The sequence below is a fragment of the Hypomesus nipponensis genome, chromosome 22, assembly GCF_054491055.1.
Source record: "Hypomesus nipponensis isolate SF chromosome 22, ASM5449105v1, whole genome shotgun sequence".
NCBI classification, from domain to species: domain Eukaryota; kingdom Metazoa; phylum Chordata; class Actinopteri; order Osmeriformes; family Osmeridae; genus Hypomesus; species Hypomesus nipponensis.
Genome location: NC_140382.1, coordinates 13,557,081 through 13,578,612, shown reverse-complemented (window position 1 = coordinate 13,578,612; position 21,532 = coordinate 13,557,081). Strand labels below are relative to the sequence as shown.

The window sequence follows — 21,532 nt, the reverse complement described above, 5'->3', positions numbered from 1 at the left end:
GGAGGGTATATTGTGTAACGATCATAGCATTTATACATATGCCATTCTGTTTGACAGGCCAGACATAAACACACATACACCCACACATACTCAGAGAGACACAGAAAAGCCATTCTCATCTTTCTATTTGGGGCTTCAGTAATATCAACTAACAGAGAAAAAGCGAGGCAACAGAAGCATCTGTCATAACCCGTGCATCCTGACTGGTAGAGATTCATGCACTCCATCCTCCCTCCTCTCCCTCTCTCTTGAGAGCTGTGCTTTTTGTCTGCGTTCAGCCTGCTGTTTATACTGTGAACATCACAACAAAACAAACGGTGTTTCTCTTTTGTGCGCTGCGCAGACGCACCGGGCCCCCCCTACCACTGTTGCTAGGCAACCAGCCTGAGCCGAGGAGCCATGGCTTCATTTCCTGTTCGCTGTGGCTGCGTGTGTGTCTGGTGTGTGTCTGTGTGTGTGGAAGAGAGAGCGAACTGAGAGAACTGGCAGCTAGCGCGCACACACATACTCTCTATCACACACACACACACGCACACACACCACTCCCCAATGGCCAAGGAGAATGGAGGGAGAGGAGCTATCAGTCAGAGAGAGATGCAGCTTAGGGAGCTCCATCACACCTAATAATCACCGTCTGTCTCTCAATCTCTCTCATGAAATCTATATAAATGTAGTCCAACTAGAAGACAAGTAGGAAAGGATAGCTAGGCATTGAATGTATATCAAGCACCACAAGTGACTTCATTTGAAATGGACAAAAAAACAAAAAAACATTGTCGGCCATCTTGGAGAGTGCTCACACTCGTTATTTGACGTTTTTTTGTCACATGCTTTTTGTGTCAGCTACAAAACATTTGATCTGTTCAACAACAAAAAAAGGATAGTCTCACTGTTCAATGTGTCTCTCTGTCTATCTGAAGGTTCTCGGACCTGAAGGCTGTCGTCGCTCAGTTTTCTGCGTTTGTTCTGTCGTTCAGATGTATGTGAAACATGAATAGCGGTCCTAGTACTGTGAAGAGAGGTTGAGATCACTCTGACCAAGGCCTCACCACGGCGTAACCTAACCACTGTTCTCCATAATGTGTGACCTCTGCTTTGATTTCTATTTATATACTTTTATAAAGAGCTGAGACAAAAGGAGATTAGAAAGGGTTGTGGCGTCTGGCAGGATATCTCCCCGTGCTCTCAGTAAGTCGTTGCCTACACACAACCCGCCTTTGCCTGAAACCCAGGAGGTGAAACTAGGGGTAGAGAGAAATGTTGTATCAGGCTTTTGTAAGCCCCAAAGCTAGGAGAAGTGTGATTTAGGAACACTAGTGGCTTTAACGCCCTCTCCCTAGTGACTTAACTGTGTCAGAAGATGATGCACGCATAGCTTCCAAATGCTTCATCATTGGGTACTGCTAGATGAAGTGTTGATTTCCACTTCTGTACCAACTGACATACAACATTCAACAAGGACTGAATGCGAAATGTCACAACAAACCTAATCAAGTCCCCTTCCTCTCTCGCTCTTTCTATCTTTCTCTGGCCAATCTATTGTCCATGTCCATGCCATAGTGTTAAAACTGTTTCCCAGAACCCTTTAAGTACACTTGTAGGTGAAAGACCTTTTTGCCAGTCACAGCGAAGGTTGGTAACACCCCATACAGTCACCTATATATTTTTGTCTGCTTATGTTTCGGGAGGATGTAGCCCGTTTGGTGTTTGAGTGGTGTTGGAAGGAAGAGCGTAGCGTTCGGCACAGAAGTCATCCCCCAGTGTCTGGAGATCAGGAGTCAGTTTACCTTTCCTGCAACCCTAACTTTAAGAGTTAGGAGGTGGGTAAATCAGGCTTCAGACCAGTGACCAGGGGTCGCTAGCTCATTCAATGTGTTACTTCCTACTCCTATAGGCCTGCTGTTTCAGGTGGGGGAAACAGTGTTAATGGACACAGGGGCCTCAGTTAGTGACCATTAGTCCTTTTTCAATATGAAGGACAACCCCTCCATGCATAAAAAATATGAAAAAATGAAACAAAGCTTCCTCCAAATATCATTGTATACTGGGACCAAGTCAATTGTGAACGTCATTTTACGGTATCTGTTTTTTTTTTTTTCTTCCTTTTTTTTTTTTTGTTGACTATGAGAAAAACTATATAAAAGAAAAAGGCTATTTGTAAATATGTTTTTACAGGTTTAAATACATCAGATAATACTGTCTCTACTCTCTGTAAAGAAATTACTGTTTGTCAAAAAATAGAGAAGTATTTTTATTTCTGTTTTTTTTCCACTTTTAACCCATCTGAGCTATGCCATTGCACTTCAGACAATGTCTTACTACTAATTTGTATTGTAAACCTCTTCTAATTTTTTTCTAGTTTGGGATTTTACTCTTAAGCAGTGCTTATTTCTTTTTATCCTGTACAGAATTCTGAAATGTTAACACGAGAGAAATACAAAAACACTTTTTTTGTTTTCTTTTTTTTTCAGAAAAGATACAACAATAAAGAGAGAATGTTCTCGCTGATCATATTAAATGAAACTTCTGTCTGAAGGCATCTCTCTGGATGTGAGTGTGTGCGTGTGTGTGTGTGTGTATGTGCCTGCATGTGTTTGCGCATGCACATGTGGGTATTCATTTAAGTGCCATTGTAGAATGTCCTGCAAATATTTATAATGACTAAGAAATGAAATCCCACCCTAAAACAGTGAAGGACTGTGAAATATAGAAAGAAATGTTCAATTGCTGAGACACTTGCTTTAACAAACGTTCCAACAATCCTGCTCTACATTAAATATAATATCTCACGGCAGGCAGAGCCGAGGCCTAAAGCCGTGTCGAAGAAAGACCTCATTTGCATAATTAAACTTGCAAATGCTAAAGAGCAGCGTCTTAATTTTGTCTGACACTAATAATAATCATGAATCATCCCACACTGTGTCACTGTCCACTGGACGAGGAAGAGAAAACAAACCCAAGCACCTGCCTTCTCTAACACTCTCTCTCCATTCCCTTGTTCACACTGTTGCAAGTCTATCCACCCTTCCCAATCTCTTTCCATTTGTCTAAACCCTCTTGCCTTTCTTCTTTCTCTCTCCCTCTACATATCTCGTCCTATCTCTCTCTCTCCCCCCTATATATGTCTCTGACAGTGATGAATGGAAAGGGAGGGAGATGACAACATCATTACTCAAGCTCAGGAGAGATGCCACCAAGAGGAGAAAGAGGGAGAGGTAAGGGTGGAGAGAAGGAAGAGGACAGAGAGGGGCTGCGTTGGGATCGAGTGGATAAGGTCGAATGATGAGTTAATTGTTGCCACATTACCCCCTAACACGCATTTGTAAAAATACTTTAGCCTCGGTGTTTATTAGATAGAGGCAGGGAGGGAGAGACAGACAGAGAAAGCGAGAAGATATGACAGAAGGCCATGAGAAGGTGATCTACATGGAACTGTAGAGATGAGGGGATAGGAGGGGAGAATATATAAAAGGTTTATTACGAGCCACATCTCCTCTGTCACACACACACACCCACATACACCCTCCCCAAGGGACCAGCGTTTAGTTAGGGACATTATCCTCCTCAGGTCCCATTTAGTGAAATAAGCTTGAGAGCAGCCAGACAGTCTTAATCAATCCCTGCTCCAAATGCTAATCCACTGGCTGCAGCTGTCTGACTACTGTGTGTGTGTGTGTGTGTGTGTGTGTGAGAGAGAGAGAGACGGGGGTGCGTTCCATGGTTTAATCAGCAGGAGAAATGATGTGTCACAAAGACAGGATGGGGGGATATTCATACACCCTCCTTGTTGTTGCTTATTGGCCTGATAGGCTAACCCACCAGGGAGATTGAAGGACATGGGGATGAAGAGAGACGAGAACGATGGTAATGAAGGTCTGAAAAGAACACGATAAATCGAGATAGAAGAGACATTATAAAAAGAGGTAGATTTAAAAAAAAGACTATGCTGACAGGATGCTGAATTGAGGGCAGCAGTGCAGTTGTGTCTGAAAAACGTGTTGATGAATGATATTACAACATAGTGTGGTGTACAGGAGTCGGAGGCCACCTGATAACAAGAGATGTGTCTAACCTTCTGCCTCGCACAATGCAAAACAGGGGTACAGGGCATGATGTCACTTTTTTCTATGGCTATAGCCCCCTCTTGTGGGGAATCCTTGAATAGCTCACAGCAGTACGTTTGATTTGATTTTACGCCTAAACATTCAGGCATACAGTCACTTTGAAGGCAAAGACACTGTTTAAATTGTTTTTTTCTAAACGGCTTTCTCATTACTTATTTCAATTAAAGATTAAAAGTCCCACACATTCCCTTAATTGGGGGAAACTGAGCACTGGACAATGAACGATTACAAGAGTCAGTACAAAAATACATGATTAACAAAAAAAATGAATTCACAATTGCATAGCAAAGGAATAAGCACAGAACAGCTCGACGCACCAGCGCACCGCATTTGACCCGGAGAAGTTTGCTTGACTGCCATTTTGGGCTGAAGGCTGCCTGGTCCACCGTCAACCACGTGAGAGAGGAAAGACGAGAGCACGAAAACGAAGCAATCGAGCGGAGAGAAGAGGGGAGAGATCTGGCGACATATTCAACTTGTTCTTTATCTACATGTGCTGAGGTCGAGGGGGGAATTTAAATTGCAAACACAACAATGCCGACAATTACCCTACCACCTAAGGAGAATGCTCTCTTCAAGAGGATTTTGGTGAGCCAACACATTGATGCGTTATAGTAGGTTGCTAGTTAAGTGTCAATTGTTATATACACCGGCATCTTCATGTCCCCCTGCCTGGATTCCCTACGGCACAAATGTTGCTGGCTTGGCTAATAATCGGACTCGTCTATTCAGTTGTTTGCTAGCTAGCTAACTAGCTAGATACCGTCCTTAGCCTGCTGCTATTGTTGGCAGCACGACAAGCATTGATGGGGACTAAACTGTCAACCAAGCTCTTTGTTTCATCTGCACTGGTGGCATTTTATGGTGGCATTTTATGCCCAGCGTTTACCAAATGTGTTTATGCAGTAAGTTGCATTGCGAGGTGATTCAATGTGTCACTTTTTTACAAATTACCTGCCTGCCCAGAAAGTTTAGAATGAAAGAAGGCCCCTCACACAATAAACCATTGCTGACTTAGTGCTAGCATAGCTAGCTTGGCAAACTTGTTAGCCATCATCATCATCATGCTCAGCCCTTAGAGAGCAAGATGTGTTTGTCAGAGATGTGCCCGGATAAGCTTTACCTGTAGTTTGCTCGCGGACTGTCTGCTTTTCGCCCTTGCGACCTAGCCTTCAATGTTAATAATTAGTCTAGCTAACGTACCCTACTGTTTCCATTCTAACCAATCTAGTAAGCGACTACTGTAGCAGTAATCATTATTAGTGCCATAGGAGTGATCGACGTAGCTAGCTAGCCAGTAGCAAGGTATAGCCAGTTAGTTGTCAAACCAGTTAGTTAACATTTTCGCCTGTCATGGTATAAGTATAGAGTTATATAGGCAACATTACCAGCTGCCTTAGAAACTCCAAGATCCTGGTAAATCAATTGTTGTAAATTACGAACTATCTTGAGGTAACTACTATGGAAAATAGCTAGCTAGTAATTTGCGGTTAGCCATATTACTTCCATCTAGTGAACCTGTTTAGCTGTCGAACCCTGCCTGAATGGAGGAAGAACAATAGCCTTAATCAGTTTCCGAACAGTCTCCAATGACAATGTGCAACACATACCGTTTATACCCTTATTAGGCTAGCTATTTACGATTTTGGCTCCAGTAGTGAAAGTTCATTCCATCACTTCCGTTAGTAAGTCCAATAATATGACAACATTGTCAATAACAATGTGTGTAATTAATACATATCCACGACAGCTATACATTCTCAATTCCATTGCTGAAGTTGTAGGGTTCCCACTTATTTGGAAACGTAGGATTATCCTGTGTATGTGCTGTACGTTGTACTATTCAATTGCGTGTTTTGCAATGCAGGTCTGACTAATAACCTTTCTTGTTGACATTGCCATGATCTGTCAAATGCCTTACTATTTCCCTACAAGAATAAGCCAATTGTTGAGGGGATTACTTTGAAGAATGCTGTTCAATGCTGTTCTTATTCAACAAGGTCAGGATGTTGAGTTAGCATTGCATTGTGTTACTAAATACACTCCAGAAGATGGTTTATTCTGTGGCCATAGGCAAGGGACAGAGGTCAAGAAACACTTCCTCTATAGAGAGAGCTTAGTTATTTACATCCTGATGGTACATCGATTAGGCAACTTATATTTTTTGTCCATTCATTAGCAAGTTGACCCTCCTACATTGTAAACTACTTTTGCCTTTTTATAAACACATTCAAGTTTGACGTGATTTCTGTTCAAATGTGATGTGCGGAGTAGACTATTGACATTTCATGCAAGTTTGGACAAAATGAAGTTCTCCCTGTCTTGCCACACCCCTTGGTCCATTCTCCTCTGATGGAATGGGAATGATTCTGTTGTCACACAGTGCTTTTGGCCTGCAGTGTGGTCCACACTATCACACTATTTCAACTGGAGTCCTTCCCCAGTGGCTTTCACTGCCTTAGTTGTGCATGTACCCTGAACCCCTTGCTAGCCTCAGTCTTAGTTGTTGCACACACACACACGCACACACACACAGCCACTGCGGACTAAGCTATTTTTGGTGGGAGGTGTTGAACATACCAGATAAGCACTTCTGGTGTTACTAAGGTTACATTAAAGCTGCAAGTATGTGTGTGTGTGTCAGTGTTTCTTCTCCTCCTCCAAATGTGTTTCGACACGTTTTATTCTGTACAACCTCAGATGGCTACTTCTCACATCCAGCGAAATGTAGGGTACAACTAGTAGCACTTCGATGGCATGTGTTTTGGTTGTAAAAAAAAAAAAAAAGATCATGTTCCATATCGATGTTGATATTAAAATGGGTTGGTGTTGTCAATAACGTACACAGCTTTTATAAAGGAGTTGCTTTAAAAAGGAAGAGCGTGCGTAGTGGGTTGTGTTGGACGAGGATGTGGCCTGTCCATCAGGCCTGTGATGCTGACACAGTGGGCCCTATTGTTTTCCTCTCTGCTGAACATCATTGGCAGAACTGATTTTGTTCACCTATGTCAGACCTCAGACCTCCTGTCTAGGACCAGCTTTCCTCCCCTGATGCTAGGGACATGTGTGCTGCTCAGAACTGATTTGAGATCAGTGTCTGGGGCTTACACCATCATACTGGCCATCAGTGGTGTTACAGGCAGCAGAAATGTCATCTGCTGATTGCATGCTCCCTACACACACACACACACACAAAAACACACACACACACACACACACAAAGGTTAGGTCTCTATCCAACACATTCTGTCACAAATTCTTTCCTCCTCGTACCCCCCCCCCCTTCTCACTCCAATCAGCTTAAACTGTGGAGTAAGGTGGGGATTGCGCAACAGGGAGCAATTCTAAAAATAACTTGTTTGGAAGACAGCGGCATTTGTAAGAAAGACCTATTGAATGGCCTCGCCGACCCACGCGCCTGCCAGTGGGGCACCTTCAACAGGAAGGACTGAGGCATGAGGGTCAGTGTTGTGGGGACCAGCCCTGTGTGTCTTGTGTAATAACAAGCGGCTTGCACACACAAACACACTCGCGCTCTTGTTTCACCTTGGCCAGAATCCAGCAGTCCTGCTGTGTCTTCACCTTCATTGGGAGAGACAGACTGCTTTGAATCAAAATCTTACTCCGTCCGCTTCCATCCTTTTCTTGCCACAGTGAGGAAATCTTGTGTATGTTGCTGTATCCAACGTGTAAACAGTCTGTGACAGTGGAATGATCTCCTCTCTGTCTCTCTCTCTCTGTGTCTCTGTCTGTCTCTCTCTCTCTCTCTCTCTCTCTTTACAGCGATGTTACGAACACAAGCAGTACAGAAACGGGCTCAAGTTCTGCAAACAGATCCTGTCCAACCCAAAGTTTGCCGAGCATGGAGGTAAAGAACAACGGGAGTGTTCCTCCTGCTCTCTGTACATCCTCACACCACAAGACAGTCAGTGATGACTCCTTGAACATCTCCCTCTCTCTTTTCTTCTCCCTCTCTTTTCCGCTCTCTCGCTCTCTCTCTCTTTGCTCTCTCTCTCTTTGCTCTCTCTCTCTTTGCTCTCTCGCCCTTGTCCCTTTACTCTCTGCTTTGTACAGAGACCCTGGCGATGAAGGGTTTAACCTTGAATTGTCTTGGGAAGAAGGAGGAGGCCTATGAACTGGTCAGGCGAGGCCTACGCAATGACCTCAAAAGCCACGTCTGTATCCTAAAGCACCAGACACAGAGCGTATGGGTGGATGTGCGCCTTTGGTCATTCACTATGATCATAGTGCAGAGGTTGCTATGGTTGAAACCTTGTGGTGTTTATGATAACACACACCGGTCAGACATTGCATTGCAGAACTGTTGCCTTGAAAGCGTTTGGCAATGGACTGTTTCCCTTCAGACCTACAAACACGTTTGAGCAAAATCCCCGCTGACATTTCCAGCTGATAAGTGTGTGTTGTCTCAGACCCAGGCTCCTGTGAACGCAGCCCTGTGTAGAAACACACACACACGCGCGCAGGAAAACACAACCAGCGTGCATTCAACACACAGAAGTGCTACTGTGTGTTTGTTGACACTGCGCACACGCACAGGAAACTCAAGGGCAGATTTATTTTACAGGGGTTGACTTCTAGCTAACAAAGTCAACACAATCTGGTATGTGTATGCCAACAATCCTGCTGGTATAGAAGTGTGCGTGCGCGGCCCCTCTCCTTAACCCTTGGCATCCCAGGCTGGCACGTGTACGGTCTGCTGCAGAGGTCGGACAAGAAGTACGACGAGGCCATCAAGTGCTACCGCAACGCTCTGAAGTGGGACAAGGACAACCTGCAGATCCTCCGGGACCTGTCCCTCCTGCAGATCCAGATGAGGGACCTGGAGGGGTACCGGGTGAGGAGGGAGAGGGGCGTGGGTCAGGGGTCTGTGGCTTCAAGGGCTGGGAAGGCAGGATGGGGGTAGAGAGGTGGGTACGTTTACGGTCCTCTTTATCAGAGATGGGTACCATGACTCTGCACTTTCTTCTTCTCTTTCGTTTTTGACATAACCTTAGCTGTAAAATGTTTGGTTTTCTGCAACCTGTCTGTTTTTAGGCTGAATGTATCCTATTCCAAGAAAAGAACTGCTAAGTACTGTCCTTTTGTTGAGTTACCAGTTGCTGACATGCTAACCTGTGAGATCAATATCATAGCAGTTCTGCTAAACCAGCAACTAAGTTTCCATCGCATTCTCCATGCGGAGCAGTCAAGCTAAACTAACGACTGCGGTCCGTCCTGTTCATATCTGCAGGAGACGAGGTACCAGCTACTGCAGCTGCGTCCGGCCCAGCGGGCCTCGTGGATCGGCTATGCCATCGCCTACCACCTTCTGGAGGATTACGAGATGGCCGCCAAGATCATTGAGGAATTCAGGAAAACACAACAGGTAGGCTGTCATCTTCACCCCACGACCAAAACCATATCCACCCCCGGCACCACAATGAGGATTTTGTTCCCTTCTTATTTGGCTGGCGTGTGTTTCACATGCATTTCTTATGTAGAGAGCACGGTATTGTTGAAAGTCTAAGTCAAAAATACATTGAGATTTGTTGACCAGAGATGTGAATTGTCCCATCATATCCCATTGAAGTGATTCAAGTGTGAATGAGTCATGTTCCTTCCACATATTTCCTTTTACAAGGGAGTGGTACAAAGGCAAGTCAGAACACAACTTGTCTGGTACTGCATGATAGCTAAGCAGGTGATTACTGTACATGTGACTCTTGAAGTCCTTTTATGAGTAGTAATACCATTCACTCAGGGCAAAACGAGAGATTACTTTTAATCGCATGCAATTATTAGTTGTAAAATGTAACACAATAATTATAAGCTACTGTATTATAGACCTCAGCACGTCCTAATAGGGTACATGTTACAGGGAGTGCTATTTCCTATTCTCACAGTGCAAGATCATGATTCTAGAAGCTGGAATCCTATTTTTCACAGATCTACTGGGCAAGAGGAAGAGTCTAGGAACTCTGGTGAAGTGGCACTTTAGATCAGTAAAATCATTTCATGCTCAATACTCAACTGTTTATTGTACTTAAAAGAATATAGTTACTGTTCCTTTGTATGCATTAACAGAACCATCAAACCTATGCATTCAGTTCATTAGCTGAACGTTACATATGAAAATGTGTATTGTATCGATATAAAACACTATAATAACAGTATATCCCAATCACACAAATAAGAGATATAGGCCAGGATTAAGTTACTCTTTAAAACTGGTACAGAAAGAAGTGTAAGAAGAACTGATCTATTGTTAACATTGCCCTGTGACAGTAAGTGTTCTATTTTGTAATTGAACAGCACAAGATCATGTTAGATTGTCAATACACTACAGGAGCAAACAGCAGTGCAGACAAAGGTTCTATTTTTCACAGATACGTTGATTTTCAGCAGAACACGCCTCATCGTTCCATTCTCCCAATTGGCCTAATGCACGATGGAAGAATTCGACACAGTCTTGTTCTGTTTTATAGCTGTTGGGTTGTCCGTTTTGCCAGTACCTGCAGTGGAGATGACACTTTCACTTTCTAGTCCCTCATTAACTTCTGTGACAACTAGGTTGTGAAGGGGTGGGAAACACCTATAAAAGGCTGAACATTTTCAAGGATTCAAAATCGTAAAATGTTGCTTATAACGTGTAATTTTTTAATGTTAACTCATTTAGCAAGCTATAAATAGAGATGTAAAATAATAACAACTTTAGTAATGGCTTGAACAATAAATAAAGCTAATTAAATGTTCTACTGGCAAGATAATAGAAATTCTGTCAAATGTAATAATTGTGTCAAGTATAACTACAAAATACTACCGGTAGTTTCTAATTTGTTAGCTTTAAAATTCAGTCTTACGCTGTGGTCAGTGGTGTTCCATCCACCCAGGTCCAATTCCCCTCACTATCTCTGTCAGTCAGACCAATCCAGACATGAAGGCCTGATGCATATAACCCATTGATGAATATCTGTTGATTTTGTAGGAGAAAATATACAAAACACTGATCAGAGAAGAGGCTTTTCCTTCACTCACTCGCGCACACACACTCACTCGCACTTGCGCGTGCACACACACACACACTCTCTCTCAAACACACCTGTTCCTCTCTGCTGTCTATGACCACCAGATAAGCTCCTCTCGCCAGACAGTCCTGTCTGCTCTCCTCCCAGGGTTTCTTTCCAGTAGAGGCATAGTAACAGTGACACCCAAACTTGCTCCATTCATGGGGACAGCCTTCTAGAAGTTTCAAAGAATTTGATTTAGTCACAACTCTTCTTAACACATCTCAGTTCTACTCTTCCCTCCTCTCCTTTTACTGTGTGGATTTTTTTGTTGTTGAAAAAAATGTTTTGAAAGGTTGAAAAAAACGTTTTTTTTTCTTCAAAAATAGGTTTGCATCATTGATGAGGACTCTTACTCTACTACCCTCTACTTTACTCTATTGCAGGGCTCTCAACTAACTTTTTCCTTCACAGTACGGTACATTGCACAGCTTGTAATGTGACAAAATTTGACATAATTTATGGAATTTTAAGATAGAGCTAAATGTAATATGTTTCAACTGCCTTGTGTTTAACCGTGTTGAACCACTGGTGTGTGTATTTGATATTTTTATGGTCTATCGTCCCACAGTCGTCCTAAAGTCTGTGTTGAACTGTCCCAGACATCGTTTTCACAGACAACGGGACGTCGTTAATTTTGAGCCCTGCACACACATAATATACCACAATCTTAGAATCGCTGATTTATCTATTTAGAGGTAACAGAACCAGCTCAAATTTGTTGTTTACCACTGTTCGTCTCATTCAACCTTTCTATCTCTTTCATAAGATGGTCTCTCTCTGCAGCCAGATTGTTGAAGCCGGCCTCGAGCTGGTCTCTCTCTCTCTGTAGCTGGTCTCCTTCTTCAGTCAGGTCTCTCTCAGCTGTACACCAACAGAGAAAAACATCTCTGTTAAGCACCGCCTCTCATATGAAAAAAAAAAAAAATAGGCAAGACATTTTTCTTCTCAGGAAAGATTTTTTAAAGTACTATACTTATATAGCACATTTCATACAAGAATTGTAGCTCAAGGTGCTTTACATAAAATCAATAAAAGCAATAATACAAATGACAAAAATTATAATTCATTTATTTGTAGTACTAAATATTATCCTGTCTACTACTTGGAAGTTTCAAGATAATGTAAAACTGAAACAGACTCACAGGAGAAGAGTCTGAGGGAGATGTTGAGAGTAGCTTGGAGGACACATAACAGCCCTACTGTCATAACAACCAGCGCATAGATTCTTCTTCCTGTAGGAGCAACACAGGAACAAACACCTCGGATCACTTAAGTCAGCCTGAGCTTTTGTACACAATGAAAATGTAACGGCTATGTGTTCCTTTGAACTGTAAGGTACAGACATTGCTGTAAAGGAAACAGTTTATCTACATCCAGTTGGAATAATCAATGCTACAGATACCCACTTTTTTGGAAGGATTTCACTCTGAGAAAAGATGTGATGAGTGTAACTACACATGTGAGCCTGTAGGGGGAGGTGGAATGCTGTGAACGTTGTATTTGAGATCATCAACTGGGGAGGCTTTAACATTTGACACTGCTTACGATTGGTGTTCATTGGCCGCTTGTGACATTGCTTAGTGTTACAGAACTGAACTTTTTCTGTTCTGTAACACTTCGTTTGGGGTTACTGAACTAACCCCAAACGGTGTTACAGGTGTTACTGTATGACATGTATGTTCTACTACGTTGACACAATGTTTAAACCACATGACTGCCGTTAGAATCACTGCATTATAAGAGATGAGATGGCTCAGTGATGGAGAGAAGTGATCCGGGGTTCAAATCCACTTTGAAGTATTTCTGATCCGGAATTTTGTCATGGAATAATGTTGGATAGAACCATTTGATTTTGGTTGGAAATATGTGGATGACTCACAAGCAATGAGCGCAACTGCCTGACATGTGGGGCGTGAAGTTGGCACCGTGATGACCCCTGTCTGTACTCCCATTAACATCATCCTTCAGGTGTGGACTGTTACATGTCCTCGTTTGTGTAAAAATAAACTTCAATTAGCACAGAAATTGCCCTCTTTAAGACAAAGGCCTACATGTCTGCATTTGAAATAAGGTTTCATAATAATAAATTGAGCAAATACAGGACACTTTCATTTGCTATATTCACACAAAAAAAATGTTAACAACACAGGAGGAGTCTGGAGAGAGGTAGAGAGCAAACTGACCATGACGGTCAAAGTTCAATCGTCTTTTCCGTGGTTCAGTTGATTATTTTAGTAATGTAATAAAGAACATGTTTTTAGAGGTCAAGGTGGGGCTGAAAGCAACAAACTATCTTCATTCTATATCATGTTCAGTCTGCCCTACACACTATGCGAGTAATTACTTTATGGGGACATAATATAGATTCCAATAAATGTTAGAGATTACAGGAATGTGGGCAAAGCAAAGGCTGCAATTTAGTAGGCTAGTCTGGCATTAGCCACACTTGACTGCTACATTAACATTTGCACTTAGTAGATTAGAATGAATTGTGATGATTAAGGTCTCAAGCAGTCATAACTTTGTTATGTCAGTTGGTTGTTGGTGTTTGAGGCCTAGCTGTCATATAACCTGATAATAGACAATGTTGTCCTCTAATGATCATTCTCAGGATTTTATGGCTTCCTGTTTGTAATCATATTTGGTTCTTACCTGAACTTGCAGTCCTTGTCCTTCTTGTCCTCTTTCTTTCTCTTAGTTGCATTACTACTTTCTCGTAGTCATTAATATTAATCTCCATGTATAAATCAAAGTTTGTCTGCTTTTGAAACTTAACTAAATGTTTCAGTTGTTTGTGTCACGTTCTTTTTTTCCGTGTCTTTCACATTTCCCTCTCTGTCTTGATGTTCATGAACAGGATGTTATACACGTCTGTGGGTTCAGACCACTGACTGATATCCATCTGCTGATGGATTTGAATATAAAACCTAAAGGTTAACTGATCTCAACATTTCAGCTGATGGAGAATACACTTCCCTTAATACTTTTTGGCCATTGGTGACATATAATACAGTATTTTAGAGTATAAATTGGTGTTAATAAAACAATAGTATAGCATCTGTATTAGTATGATACTTAAGTCTCAAGCCACTTGGGAATAAGTTAGGGTCTTCACCACAGCTCCAGTGTGATATCAAAACCTACTATATTGTATCGGCAAAAATGTTACAGAAGTTGGATCATACATTGTACCAAGTTAACCTTTTTTTAAATATATATATATTTTGGCCAACCTGAGTTTAAACGTGCAAAGCCATCCACTTTCATGCGTCTAGCTTTTAATGTTCACAAACAGGAAACTTAATGAAGCCAACCAAACCACGAATATGAGTATAAGATATTATTTTCACCACAGACTTATCTGAGGTGTGAATCGGTTTAGTTCCTTTCAGATCCTATGAGTGGATATGCGATGGATATGCTTCCTAGGCCAGAATGCTGTTGAAATGATCGGACTGATCAGACCCAGCAATACACCATTGCAACTTTAATATCAAATGATTTAATAGCGTTAAAGGTGAAGATGTGGACCATGGACAGTATTATACCATGTAACAACATCTGTGTCATAAGGTTTCTTTTTATTATTGGTTCTGTCATGTTGTATTATTTCATAGCATGTATCTGTTGAGGCAACTCTGGTTGCTTCCTGCCTTTTTGTCCCAGCAAGCAATTCCCAGCTCAGTTCTTGGCACCCCTAATGATCATGCTGAAGGTGACATTCTTCTCCTCATCTCCCTCCCCTTCCTCTCCCTCTTTTCAGACGTCTCCCGACAAGGTGGACTATGAGTACAGCGAGCTGCTGCTCTACCAGAACCAGGTGCTGCGGGAAGCCGGCCTCCACAAGGAGGCCCTGGAGCACCTGACCACCTTCGAGAAGCAGATCTGCGACAAGCTGGCTGTCGAGGAGACGCGAGGTGAGTGTTTAGCGGCGTGACTCGGATGTTCTCCAGTGTGCCGCCCCCCTGCCGGGCCAAAGGATCAGAGGTCACCTCCTGCGTGCTGTGTGTCTGATCCTTCCAGGAGAGCTGATGCTGAACCTGGATCGTCTGGAGGAGGCCACTCAGGTGTACCGCAGTCTGCTGGAGAGGAACCCCGAGAACTGGTCCTACTACCATGGGCTGGAGAAGGCCCTGAAGCCTGGTAGGCTGCTCCTAAACTACACAGCACTGGCATGACGGCCACAAAGGATTAGACTGTTCCAACCTGCAAGCTACACTACGCCACGTACTGAGAACTGATCCTGTTGTATAGAATACACAATATAGTATATATACCAATTTCTCAAGCTTAACTTGACTTTCACAGTTCTCATTAGGAATTTATTGAAATAAATTCCTTGGGGCCATATGGATTTCTCATCCTGAGCTCACTCCTTTGTGGCGGTGGGCTTTCTAGGCAGCGTGGAGGAGAGACAGAAAATCTTTGAAGATGCGTGGGTGAAGTACCCCAGAGGACTGGTGCCCAGGAGACTGCCCCTCAACTTCCTGTCTGGTATGACCAATCACGTACCTTCTTTCATATGAACTTGGTTCGTTCATTTGCGTCTTTGGTACGAAAAACATTGGACATTAAGTTTACAGGTGTTTTTTGTTGTTGTTGTTTACGTTTGATTATTGAGCAGACGCATTTATCCAAAAGCCAAACACAGTGTGCAGGAGAAAACCAAGGAAGATCGTAGTTCTGACAGTACTTCAGGCGTGTGAATGCACGCATACGAACATCTCCTTCTCATTGTCTCACCTTAGGTGAGAAGTTCAGAGAGTGTCTTGACCGCTACCTGAGGATGAACTTTAGTAAAGGCTGCCCGCCTGTCTTCACCACCCTCAAGTCTCTCTACCATGACAAGGAGAAGGTAAAGAGGAACAAACACACTGTCAGTACCAGCCTCCTCGTCATATAGTAGCATCAATAATGTGTCCTTTTTTTTCTCCTGCAGGTTTCAATCATTGAAGAATTAGTTGTGGGCTTTGAAACCTCATTAAACAGCTGCAGAATGTTTAACCAGAACGGTGAGAAAAAGAAAAGATTTTTTTTTTAACAATGTGTGCGTTACAATGAATTGTAACTTAGTTGAAGAAAACATGTCTTGAGAAACATACGTTTTTGTGTTGATATGGGTTCTTGCAGATGACGGAAAGGAGGAGCCTCCCACGACGTTGCTTTGGGTGCAGTACTTCCTGGCGCAACACTACGACATGATTGGCCAGCAGACCCTGGCGCTGGAATATATCAACACAGCAATCGAGAGCACGCCTACACTCATAGAACTGTTCCTCATCAAAGCTAAGATATACAAGGTAAGAGCATGTGTGTGTCACTAATCAAATCAAAAGTATTCCCTACTTCCCTCATGTAAGCATTCTCAAACATAAAAAGTCCATGTAGAACCCTCAACATCCCCCAACTGTCCCAGAACATTCTAGAACAGTCACATCCTCCAACATTCTAGAATCCTTCTTACCATTAACTTTCTCTGATGACTTTTCCTCTGTGTTTGTGTGTGTGTGTGTGTGCCTGCTGTGCAGCACGCGGGTAACATCAAGGAGGCGGCCCAGTGGATGGACGAGGCCCAGGCTCTGGACACGGCCGATCGCTTCATCAACTCCAAGTGTGCCAAGTACATGCTGAAGGCTGGCCTGGTCAAGGAGGCTGAGGAGATGTGCTCCAAGTTCACTCGGGTGAGGAAGAGGATTGTGTGTGTGTGCGCGTGTGTGTGTGTGCTAGTCATCTGTTTAGCTCGTGGTGATTTGGCAACAGACAACGGTGTCTGTGTGTGTTTGTCATCTGTTTAGCTCTCGGTGAATTGGAAACAGATGATGGTGTGTGTGTGTGTCTTACTCCTCTGCTGGTCTCCTCATGTTCTCCAGGAGGGTGCGTCGGCGGTGGAGAACCTGAACGAGATGCAGTGCATGTGGTTCCAGACAGAGTGTGCTCTGGCCTACAAGTCCATGAACCAGTACGGGGAAGCCCTGAAGAAGTGCCACGAGATCGAGAGGGTGAGTCCTCCTCACGCACATGGGCTGGCCTTCTTCAATAGATTTTCAATTCATTCTCTATAGAGCACTATTAAAAACAACGAATGTTGACCAACGTGTACATTAAAACATGAATTAACATCAAATACAATCAGACCGGCACAGTCATTCAAATGCAAAAAACAACAACTAATGGGTGTACATTTTGAATCTAGTGCTGTATCACACTTTGGCAAGGGTGTAATGTAGGCTGGTGACTGATGTTCTAGTATATGTGACCGCCCTCTCCTTGTGTCCCATCAGCATTTCGTGGAAATCACGGACGACCAGTTTGACTTCCACACCTACTGCATGAGGAAGATGACCCTGCGCTCCTACGTGGACCTGCTCCAGCTGGAAGACGTGCTGCGCATGCACCCCTTCTACTACAAGGCGGCACGCACCGCCATCGAAATCTACCTCTGTCTCCACGACAACCCGCTGGCTGACGACAACAAGGAGCTGCAGGCTGACACAGGTGAGTGTGTGGGGGGTGTTATCTAGAGGGTGGGAGGATGCATGATCAGTCTGTCTGTGTGTATTGGTGAACACACATGCCAATTCAATGTGGTTTCCCTCCGTCCTACAGCCAACCTGTCCGACAAGGAGCTGAAGAAGCTGAGGAACAAGCAGAGGCGGGCGCAGAAGAAGGCACAGCTGGAGGAGGAGAAGAAGAACGCAGAGAAGGAGAAGCAGCTGAAGAACCAGAAGAAGAAGAAGGAGGACGATGACGAGGAGATCGGAGGGCCCAAAGAGGAGCTCATACCCGACAAGCTGGCCAAGGTGCCTGACTGGATCCACTGGGTGTTCCTACCTGATTAGTCTGTTTTATGTGTGTTAGTCCTGACAGCCCTCTCTCCTCCTGTGTCCCCACCAGGTAGAGAACCCACTGGAGGAAGCGGTCAAGTTCATGACGCCTCTCAAGCACCTGGTTAAAGATAAGATAGACACTCACCTGCTGGCCTTCGAGATCTACTTTAGGAAAGGTACATACACACGCTCAGAAACCGTATACACAGAAACACACACAGGCATCAACAAAACTTTTTTTCAACTCATTTGCGGGAAGCCGTTGGGTGGTGATTTTAAAGCATGCTCTTATGTGCATTCCCCCCCTCCCTAGACAAATACTTGTTGATGCTGCAATCTGTGAAGAGAGCAGTGGCCATAGACCCAGACCACCCCTGGCTGCACCAGTGTCTAGTGCGCTTCTTCAAAGGAGGTGAGAGGAAACCACTTGTTACCCCCAAACAGTCAATTAATACCACACGATTAGCGAGGTATGTGGGTCCACGTGTTTGGATTTAGATCTGTTCATCTCTACCATCTTTTTCCTCCTCTTGTCTCTCTGTCTGACCTTTTAATGCTCTCACCTTTTCTGCTATTCTATTCTGTACATTCTCTGTCTCGCTCTTGAAACTTTACCTCTCCATCCCCCTCCCCTTTGTGTCTCCTCCTCTCGCCCTGTTCTCCCCCCGTCCCTGTGTCAGTCTCTGAGAGGAAGGATCTGGCCACGGCTGTGAGGACCGTGCTCAAGCAGGAGATCACACGCTTGTTCGGAGACAGCAACGCCAAGAGTTTCAACGAAACCTTCCTCACCAAGCACTCCGACTCCATACCACACCGAGTGGCAGGTAGGGCAATACACACACACACACACCCAGCTAACCACGGATAATAACTGCTTAGAGACTTGTGACAGCTTAGGGGCACATTACTAACATGACATGGTGCATTTAGTAGTTTATTAAAAGGTATTTCAGTACTAATTCATTCAATTATCTTCATGACATTAGGGTATTATGTATGATGTGGATATTATAGTTGTCCTTCTAAATAATGTTGCTGGATTTGTTCTGACACACATGCCCTTGCTACAAAACGTCTGATTAAAAAAAACAAGACGGCTGTACCTCTTTTCCTCCCTCACTAACTCTCTTCCTGTAGCGGCTAAGATGATGGTGTACCTGGACTCCTCCACAGCGAGCAAGGCTGTGGAGCTAGCCACCGCACTAGACGAGTCTCTCAACAACAGATCCATTCAGGTGTGCTTGCGATAGTCATGTACAAACCATTATTTTAAAATATTATGTATGTGATGCTTTTTTTTTTTTTTCACAGACTTTTTCCACAGATTTTATAATTTTATTGGAATGTACTTTCTTGCTCCCTTTTTAGATTTGCAGTGAAGCCCTGGAGGGCCTTCGGAATGGCACGTTAGGAGATGCAAAGGAGAAGGCGGAGTTGTACCGCACGGACTGTCACAAGCTCTACCCCTACACGTTAGCCTTCATGCCCCCTGGATACGAGAACACCAAGATAGCCAATGGCGATGTCTCCACAGAGACTGAGGAACTGGCCAATGACATGTGAGCAGAGGCGGGCTAACGGGCGGAGGAGAAACGGAACGGGCCAAGGGCGGAGCCTTGGGGTACGCCGAACGCCATTTTCAAGCCACTTCTAGAGAGACGCAGTGGGTTGGGGTGTTCCCTGTGGAAGCTTGGCTTCCCTCTCGGACACGAAAAAACTGGCCTGTGTGTGACATTTGTTTTTTGAGAGGAGAGAGAATAAAAATGGCCATTTTACTTTTTTAATCTTGCTGACGACTACTCTAACTGAAACTGGGGGAATACAATTGAACGGTTAGCAAACTGTTGAATGAACAAAGCAGATAGACAGTTACTATGGAGACAATGAACAACGAGCAACACTGTGCGGTTGTCTGGAAGAAGAGGGGGCTGGTCAGACCAACTGCTGCATCCTGACCCACAATTCCCTTGTTTTAAACTAATGTTATTTATATGAGAGAGGAAAAAAAGATATATAAACATGTGTTTTATGGGCACAGTCATTTTCAGTTCAATAAATCCAGCAAGTGAAACTCGAACTCCAATTTTGACTTTCAAAGCTCCTCACTTTTAGTTTACCATAGCTCTAGAACGTAAATAAACTGTGGACTACTGAAATCCAGTGCTGCTCCCTTTCTGGATCAAATGGAAATGTCACCAAGCCCAAACCTGCTAAGGAGCCCAGACGTGAGGGGTGCTTGTTGTGTCCTTTCACATTCAGAATCAGACCTGGTCATTTCCTCAATAATGGTTATTGTTTGAGTATGTGGTCAGGTTATTTAAACCGAGACCTCTACAAACTCTGAATTTGAGTTTGACTAAGACTGTATTTAAAGTAACTCAATTGGCAGTGGCTACTTTGCACCTGTGCACACATGTATAAGCCAACAGCTAGGACCTACAGTCACCTGCAATACACATGTTTGGATCTGGATTGACTGGTTGGACTAACCATCATGCCAATGGCAAATGTAGTCCATGGATGTAGAATGGGATTAATAACAATGCTAATCTTAATACCAAATGTTTGATTAAGACTGTGTCAGAAGAATAGGTCCAGTGTGTTGATGTGTAATGGGTCCTGCACCTTGCTTTTTCTTTTGGAACGCCTCATCCAATCAGAAGCTGGTCAAAAGGTCATAATTTGAGAGGTCACTGTGGAGGCAGAGGTCAAAAGGTTACCAGGAATGCAGTATAGCTGACAATGTGTTTTTCTTTCATTTTCTTTCTCACCTTCCACCTCTTAGTTGGCTCCCATTGTTAACAGTGAGATGGTGATGTAAAGCTTTGGATTTTGGGCCAAAAAAATGTTTTTAGCCATCTGTATATACAGATTGTTCTCTTTGGTCCAGCAAAACTGTATGGAAATAGTTATTTGTCAGATGACCTGTGACCCGTCAGTCATACTGAATTCTGTGTCATACCCACCCATAACCAAACACTACATCAATAAACACAGCCTCGTTCCTTTCTCACAGAAAACTCTTTACTTTCATTATTCTAAGCTGTTTCTCTTCACAGTTTGATTTTCTTTAGCAGTGTTTAGCGCCACCTGAAGATCTTGAACAATAACAGACCACCAGTAGCTTTTTAATTGTGTTTTTGTGTATAAAAATAGTCAGTTTGAAGCAGAAATTGAATCAAGAATCACAACAGTGTGTGTCCGCTGCCCCAGAACGTATATTTTGAACTTGGTTGTGAGGGATGGTTTGTGTTCTTTCCTCTCCCTCTACTTTAAGATCAGCCTGCCTTCTTTTTTCATATGTAAGACAATTACCCCCTGTTGACAAACACCTAAGAGGTACCAAATATACAATGCAATAAAAGTATTTTTAAAAATGAAGTTAAACCTGTGGTCTCTTGTATGATAAGATTATTTTTGGGGGTGGGTGGTGGGGCTATGATGACAAATTGTTCTTTCTCCTAATTCCAATATTGCTTTATTTTGATATTTAAAATAAAGAATTTAATAAACT

The 21,532-nt window shown here is 43.3% G+C and overlaps 1 protein-coding gene across 1 annotated transcript; it reads left to right on the top strand.

Moving 5' to 3' along the window:
* The first annotated feature begins 4,513 nt into the window (after positions 1–4,513).
* Positions 4,514–21,038, top strand: naa15b (N-alpha-acetyltransferase 15, NatA auxiliary subunit b). The gene is made up of 20 exons (XM_084687168.1): positions 4,514–4,712; positions 7,908–7,992; positions 8,199–8,303; positions 8,822–8,979; positions 9,376–9,510; positions 14,955–15,108; positions 15,215–15,334; positions 15,590–15,685; positions 15,940–16,046; positions 16,131–16,203; positions 16,322–16,491; positions 16,720–16,872; positions 17,062–17,190; positions 17,473–17,686; positions 17,798–17,991; positions 18,086–18,194; positions 18,332–18,430; positions 18,699–18,842; positions 19,156–19,253; positions 19,387–21,038. Exons 1-20 carry the CDS (start codon positions 4,659–4,661, stop codon positions 19,579–19,581), a joined length of 2,592 nt encoding a protein of 863 aa, XP_084543294.1. The 5' UTR covers positions 4,514–4,658; the 3' UTR covers positions 19,582–21,038.
* The last annotated feature ends 494 nt before the right edge of the window (positions 21,039–21,532 follow it).